Source organism: Toxorhynchites rutilus, chromosome 2 (assembly GCF_029784135.1).
Source record: "Toxorhynchites rutilus septentrionalis strain SRP chromosome 2, ASM2978413v1, whole genome shotgun sequence".
NCBI classification, from domain to species: domain Eukaryota; kingdom Metazoa; phylum Arthropoda; class Insecta; order Diptera; family Culicidae; genus Toxorhynchites; species Toxorhynchites rutilus.
In genome coordinates, this window is record NC_073745.1 from 214070389 (window position 1) to 214078012 (window position 7624).

General features: G+C 36.6%; 1 protein-coding gene across 1 annotated transcript in view; it reads right to left on the reverse strand.

Moving 5' to 3' along the window:
• LOC129770228 (mucin-2-like) overlaps positions 1-2867 on the reverse strand; it is a 63701-nt gene extending 60834 nt beyond the window's left edge. Inside the window, exon 1 of the mRNA XM_055772926.1 lies at positions 2549-2867. Within this exon, the coding sequence (XP_055628901.1) occupies positions 2549-2551 (3 nt within the window). The 5' untranslated portion in view covers positions 2552-2867. The remainder of the gene's footprint in view (positions 1-2548) is intronic.
• Between the last annotated feature and the right edge of the window lie 4757 nt (positions 2868-7624).

The window sequence follows — 7624 nt, forward strand, 5'->3', positions numbered from 1 at the left end:
TTTTTTGTTTTATTTTTACGGAGCTCGAAAAAACGTCCGAAATTCGTGTCTCCACACTAGAATACCCCCTTAATGAATATTGATTCCACATATCAAATATCTTGAACGAAAATTGTGTCTGAAGATGATTTTATGTTATAGATAAAGTTTTGGTGAAAATGCAAGGAAATTTATAGACAAAAAAGTTAAGTTAAGGTCAGTGACAATTTCCATTCACGTTCCCAAAATTGCTTTCGGGTCTGTCAGTCTGATTGAAAGTAAATTGCTTCACGAATACGGATGAATTATTTTGACGTTTATTTTTCGACAAGACAAGGTTGCTACATTTGATTGAATTTGAGTCGAACGGATTCAAGAATGCAAGAGTTGATTTCAATCGAATCGTAAAAACATTCAAACACGCTTACAATACATTGGTTATGTTCTATCCAACACCCAAAGTATTCTCTACAAATAATTTATATGGCAGAACAACGTTTGCCGTGTCAGCTAGTCTCTATATATATAAAAATGGTCTGTTCGTTTGTGTACGCGTCAAAAACTCGAAAAGTACGGAACCGATTGAGCTCAAAGTTGGACATAATATACAATACACTTCAAGAAATGTTGTTACGGCATAAAAAATTGGAAAATTGAAAGAAAAATGATTTTATATATGACCAGAGTACGTTTCTGAAATTGAGCTTCTAATGAAAATCGACTATTCAGCAAAGAATATATGTTCTATGTGATGGAAACATCTTCTTTCCACGTGTTTGACAAAATTATGAACTGAGATTGTGTTCCGAAGTGATTTTATGGATTCCCCTCATCTATCTCTATATATATAAAAATGTTCTGTTTGTTTGTGTACACGTTAAAAACTCGAAAAGTACGGAACCGATTGAGCTCAAACTATGATACAATATACAAAACAACCAAACGCATCTAGGATTGTTGTTACAACATAAAAAAATGAAAAATTCAACTCAACCATGCAACCACAATGTGCCACAGCAAAGCGTGGCAGGGTACAGCTAGTAAGTTATAAAAATCTAGGTTTATTTGGAAAACAAATAAAAAATAACCAGTAATAAACTCGAACGGTAAAATTTTTAAAAGTTTAATCAATGATTGGTTTTTGTTATCGTTCATTGCTTAGTACGAGGGTCGTTCAAAAAATAAGTTTTAGTGCCTCAGAAATCGCGGAAAAATAAAGTTAGGACAAAAAACAAGGTGATCTTCGTAATCTACGTTTTATTTCCTATTTTTCTACATAATCGCCGTAACGTTCGAGTAATTTTTGGCACGTGTTTTTTTTTATTCCGAGCGCGAAGTGCGTAGCGTCCAGTAGCGTCACGAATTTCTTCAGTGTTATCGAATCGTGGACCGCCGAATGCCTGTTTCATCACCGGGAATAAGTGATAGTCGCTTGGGGCGAAGTCTGGGGAGTAAGGAGGATGCTCGAACACAGTCCATTTGAATTTTCTCAATTGCTCTTGAGTTCCGCGAGCAGAATGAGGCCGCGCATTATCGTGGATGAGGAACACTCCTTTCGTCAATAAACCTGGCCTTTTGTTCTTAATCGCGGTTCTTAATAGGTCCAAGCCTTCACAATAGTACGGTGATTAAACAGGTGTTCGGCGGTCAACGATTCGATAACACCCAAAAAGAAATGAAAAATTGAAAAAATTCCTCGAACGTTACGGCGATTATGTAGAAAAATAGAAAATGAAACGTAGATTACGAAAATCACCTTGTTTTTTTTCCTAATTCTATTTTTCCGCAATTTTTGAGGCACTGAAACTTATTTTTCGAACGACCCTCGTACTTCATGAAGTTACCTGTCTACCTTTCATGTCCTTTACTAAAAATAAATACAAGCTTTCCGAGGTGTGCGTTGGTGTAAATATATTTTTTCCACTTTCCACGGTACCATAAAAAAACAGATTTCTGTAATTGTTCATGGTAGCCAAGAATGGCTAACGAGCATTTCGCGAATTTAAATTCGCTGATGACTGAATTTATCCAGAATTACCAAAAGAGGGAGTCTCAAAGGTTTACGACAGCTCAGACGAATATAGCCGCACGAAGAAGATTTGTTTACTGAGCGTAAATACATGAGACGAAGAAAATATTACACATAGCAGCTGAATGAGTTGCATAATATTAATGAGAGGCATAAAAGTAATCACAGTGGATCCACACATCAACAATACGCGGATTACTATCCGGCAAGCAAAGATGGGCAGGATCGACGCTTAATAGCAATACATCACCAGGGCAATAAAAATTGCACCTATATATGCTGCAGCGTTTATTAGGATAAACAAGGTTCAAGTGTTCACTCGTAAATCAGTACGTATATTGTCTTCAAGATATCCATTCACTGCCACCAATCACACTAATTATTGACAGCAATTCTTCGGTAACTGGCTTTTTACCACCTGTTTACTCCCAGGGCAAGTGTCGACAGATTCACATTTAACCATTTAACCAGAAATATCCTTGCAAGGTTCTGCGCTTTAACCTCTGCCATTTACCGCGCACGATAATCGTTTGCACTCACCATTTTCTCTCTTTCCCTCTGCTTCCGAATATCCTTGAGTAATCAGTTACACCTGATGCTGTTGTACTCCTTGAATATTAGATTCTCTCACATACAGTTTCTGTAGGTAATTTTCGCGCGTTTTCAATTTCCTAAGAACTCGATCGGAATCCCGTTTCCCGGAGTCGCGAACTAACCCGCACACTGATAACAATTTTTCGATGGAGCGTCTATCCAATACATATAGGAGGGGGAGGAGCGAGTCCGATTTCCCCAAAAATGGCAGTGACGACAAGGAGAAGAGCAATATCCCGCTGAAGATTCAAATGAGAACTAAAAGATGTCTCGTCTTTATACACTGTTTTTATACCGCCACTACATCACCTGGGTCAAAAGGTTCGCCTCTGCGCGAAGACGCGCGGTAGCCGGCTGTGATAAAGATGCGACTCGCCTGGGGGAGTGCGGGGTTGAGCGGGCACTTTTGAGCTCAGACCACGTGACAAACTACAAAGTTTCGACAATTTTGATATGATTTGGGGTTTTTGGGATTCAATGATTTGAGATGTACCGTTCCGAATCATATTTCGGACACTCTGTAATGATAACTTGAAATGCTTAATGCCTTGATGATTTAACTTAAGGGTTACTCTAAAGAATCAATTGTGATATTTTTTTATAGTTACATCATTAGGGCATTAAGCATTCATTAAAGTTAATTTCTGAAATGTAAAGCTGTCCGAAATATGATTCAGAACGGTAAATCCCCCTGTCTAACGTTTCAAAGACATTTCTACCGATTTGCACTAGAGCTTGCCACTCCAGAATGAAAAAGAATTGCTCTCCAGTTCAAAATGGCGTCCAGGCAAGAGTTTTAAAAAATTTCGCTAGCGTAAATAGCAATTTGTTAAATGTGATCGGAGAACGCTCATTGACTGTCAGCAAAAGCACGAATCACAGAGAAATTGGAAGCCGGAAGCTACAGCAACGACAAATGGCCAGCACATTCAAGCAAAAGCTCTCAATCCAAGACGTCGGGTGCAAGTAGAGAGCTTCACACACAGCAGTGCAGCGAGCCATTAAACGCATCGGGCTTTTGTTCTACAAGACGATGAAAATTCTAAATGGCAGTACATGATGGTCAAACAACGAACCCGGAAATTATATACGTGGAACCTGACGAAGCTCGGGGTCACGTCGTTATTAACGATGAACCGTGTATAAAATCGGTTTGGTCAACCATCTGCACATAGACATATACTAGATCAGGTTCTCAAACTGTTTTGGACAAGAGACCCCTTTTCCATAATTAAGTCATACCTTAGACCCCCATAGCCATTTTTTTTTGGAAATCCTATATTTAGTTTTTTTTTCTTACTGAAAAATTATCAATTTGAAAACATTGCAGTCGGTTAAATGAATAAACTTGACATTATTTTTTCACAGAGGCGATCTAACGTAGTGATAACATCTACACCTCTCACGCAAAAGGTCAAGCGTTCAATTCACACTCCCAACATTCTTCCAGCAAATGAAAGTAATGTGGCAAACCAGCCAAAAGTGTTGAAAGTCACTATAATACAGAAAAAAAAATTCTCATAATATTCAACAAAATAAATAGAGATAAGATTTAGTAAATATCAAGTGTAATAAATAATTATTAATGCGAATTACCCACAAACTATAAAAACATTCAAATCGCAAACCAATCTATCCACAACTACCAAAATATCAAAATACGGTTCAATATTGGTTAGTTAAAGTCTTAAATCTCCGCGTTCGTTGATTTCAAAGTATGATGATGGAAAAACGAGAAGATATTTTTCAGCAATGTCTTACATCGCAGGGTACTGTTTTTCAATGTTTCGTTATATCTAGAACATATGACAACCTTGGTTCTACTCCAGCTTCATCTGTGCTGATGATAATAAACTTTTCTTGCATTATCACCTAGTCTCATTCCAAGGATGTGATATAGTACTGATTTATTATCGATTGAGGAATTTGAAAATTTTGAAGATCTAAAAACATTTTAGTAAAATCCTTGTGTAATGCGTCCAAGTGAGTGACATATGATAATATAACATGGTCTTGAAGCTTTTGTGATAATTTTGACAAATGCGAAAACTGTGAATATTATCTTCTGCTTAATTTTTGTTTTGAAAGTTTTGTCAGAAGGGCCGATATTATTGATATTGTTTCAATCAAGTTGAAATCGTCACCCTGCAGCTGAAACACAAATTCAAAAAAGCTGAAAATCTTGCTAGGCAAGGGGTTCTTGGTGGTCAGCGAACTCCAGGGTGTAGAAGTAGCCGAATAAAGATTTCGTCGTTTTTCTCATATAGCTGAGCAAATAATCGAGTTTTCAAAGAATTGCTTCGAAGGTTTTTGATAGCACTCATAACATATAGTAAAGACTAATGCGATCTAGGGCTAAGAGATTTTTTGCTACTAAATGCTGTCCAACCATAGATGGTGCACCATCAGTCTCAACGTGCTTCCATGGAATAGCTTTTTCGGTAAAAAAAAACCCCGATCGATTCTTCTCTGGTATCAGTCTTCATACATGTAGCAAAAATCATTTCTTGGCACGTATTTTCATCTTTAATATATCGGACATACCCTAACAACCGAGCTTCATTGCTGGGAAATGTAGACTCGTCAAGCTGGAGAGAAAATCTGTGGGTCTATAATAAATTGAATAACATTTTCCCCCTTCGCTTTCAAGTTTCCTGAAATAATAAAAAAAAGTTCTTGAATTAAATTAGAAGTTGAGAACATTATCATTCAAGTTCCCACGTATTTCAAAACGCATATGAAAATGCAACCTAAGGACAAACTTGTTATACAGTAAAATATTAGGAGCATGTTTGGACATGAATTTAATGATAACTTCCTTCGTGTTAAATTACGTATATGTTTAAAATACAGAGAAATGTCAAACATGTCTGAAGGACTCGTACGCTCAAACACATTATCTTGCCCGGACCTGTTTTTTTACTTGCCGAATTTTTCATCTTTTTTTTTTAATTTTTTTTATCCCATTTATTTATTTAAGGCTCATTAGCATTTTAGCTGTAACAGAGCCGAATTTTAATCGTGTACATGTCACATGGTTATCATATCTATAATTAGCACATAACACAGTTGCCATTCGCCAGTATTCCTTCTATACCATTACATATGGTACATTCACACAGTAGCCATTTAGGCGTAAGAGTTATTCTTTCTGTTCTTCCATTATCCAGTTGGACCACCGGACAGCGGAGACAGTTGATTGATCATTGTTGAGTTATTTATAGAACAGTAGCCCGATGTGTCTGCAGGGCAGAGCAGTTGTATGGATGAATCGATCTTATTTCGACCGTGGATCGATCTCCATCGCTGATGATTGTTGCATGGACGTAGCTATTCTGTAACAACACAAAGATGGTCAATGAGGGCCCTGAGTTTTGAACTCACGATCGATGAATTTTTCATCTTGTACTTTTTTATTTTCATCTTGTGCACACTCATCGTCTTGTTGAATTTTTCAAATGTACAGCAATAATATTTTCTACTAAAATATTAGTCATTCTCATGGTTGCCACATACATATACAGAATATTCTGTATTTTACAGATTTCACGCCAAATTTCAGATACAGAATCTGTATATACAGAATTACAGATTTTCAGCTAAGATACAGAATTTAAAGATATTTTTTGTTTTTAAATGTTAAATTAAATAAGTTCATTTTCTCTGTCTTCCTTCTTATTATTTAATAAACTTTGTTTTTTTATCGTTGAGTTATGAAGATATGTACCTTGATTTATAAAAATGTTGAACCATATGAAATGTCACCTCACTTCTCTATTCCTGCTAAGGATGTTTTTGGGATACTTTTCGATAATTCCGCATTCATCAGCGTTCAACAAAACCATGTATAAACATCATACAATTTATTATACGAAAACTTTTTTTAAGATTTGTTTTGTTATATCGACTTAAGCAAACAATAAATATGAGCAATAAATTCGAAATGAAAATAAACCTTTCTTTCAATGTTTTCCGTTAGTTTTTTGATACAGATTTTTTTGCTACATATATACAGATATACAGATATTTTCACAAAATTTTACAGGACCAAATGTGGCAACCCTGGCCATTCTTATAACAGGGTGGTTAACGTAACACAACTTATGGAGCATCTTAAATATTTCAAATAAGAATTTGTGTTATTTTATAAGGGTCGATATTCAGACCCCGTCGACCCCCAAAATCAATTTTCGTTTCTGTCGACCCCTAGGAAACCGAAATCGACCACTTTGATAAACCCTGTACTAGATGGTCTGAAAAGTCACTGGAGTTTTCAACAGATGGCGCCACTAAAAATGAACAAGATTCATTTCGAGAGGTTCATCTGTCTCTTGCGTATGTGTGAAGTTTCATGATGGGAAAAACTCCTGAACAATTAATGCAGTGGTAGACGAAATGTTATTTCTCTTTTGCTCCTACGAGAACAATAGTTTATCGGTGGTTTAGTGAATTTAAAATCGGCCGTACAAGCACCACAAATGCACCTCGTTTTGGAAGGCCAAAAGAGGTTACGAATCCAAAAATCGTAAAACAAGTGCATCGACTCGTTTTTAACGATCGTAATGTGAAGTTACGCGAGTTAGCTGAGGTCGTAGGCATCTGAAAAGAACGAGTGGGATACATTTTGAGCGATATTTTGGACATGAAAAGGCTATCCGCGCGATGGGGGCCGCGTTTGCTGACCATCGACCAAAAACAGCGGCGCGTTGATGTATCAACAGCCGGTTTGACATTGTTCAAAAGTAGTCGAGTGGACTTATTTCGACGTTTTGTGACAATGGATGAAACATGGATCCATTGCCGCAATCCTGAGTATAAAAGACAGTCTATAGAATGGCTGACAAGCATATTTAGAAGACTTAGACGTTCCGTACTATTGAAAGGGAATCGAAATGTTGGAAACACACTTTACCAAGTGTATTGCCCTCTAAGGAAACTATGTCTAGAAAAAAATACAGCTTTGCCTAAAAAACTATTGTTTTGATTAAGCTTTTCAGCATATGTAGTACATTTTCGAATATT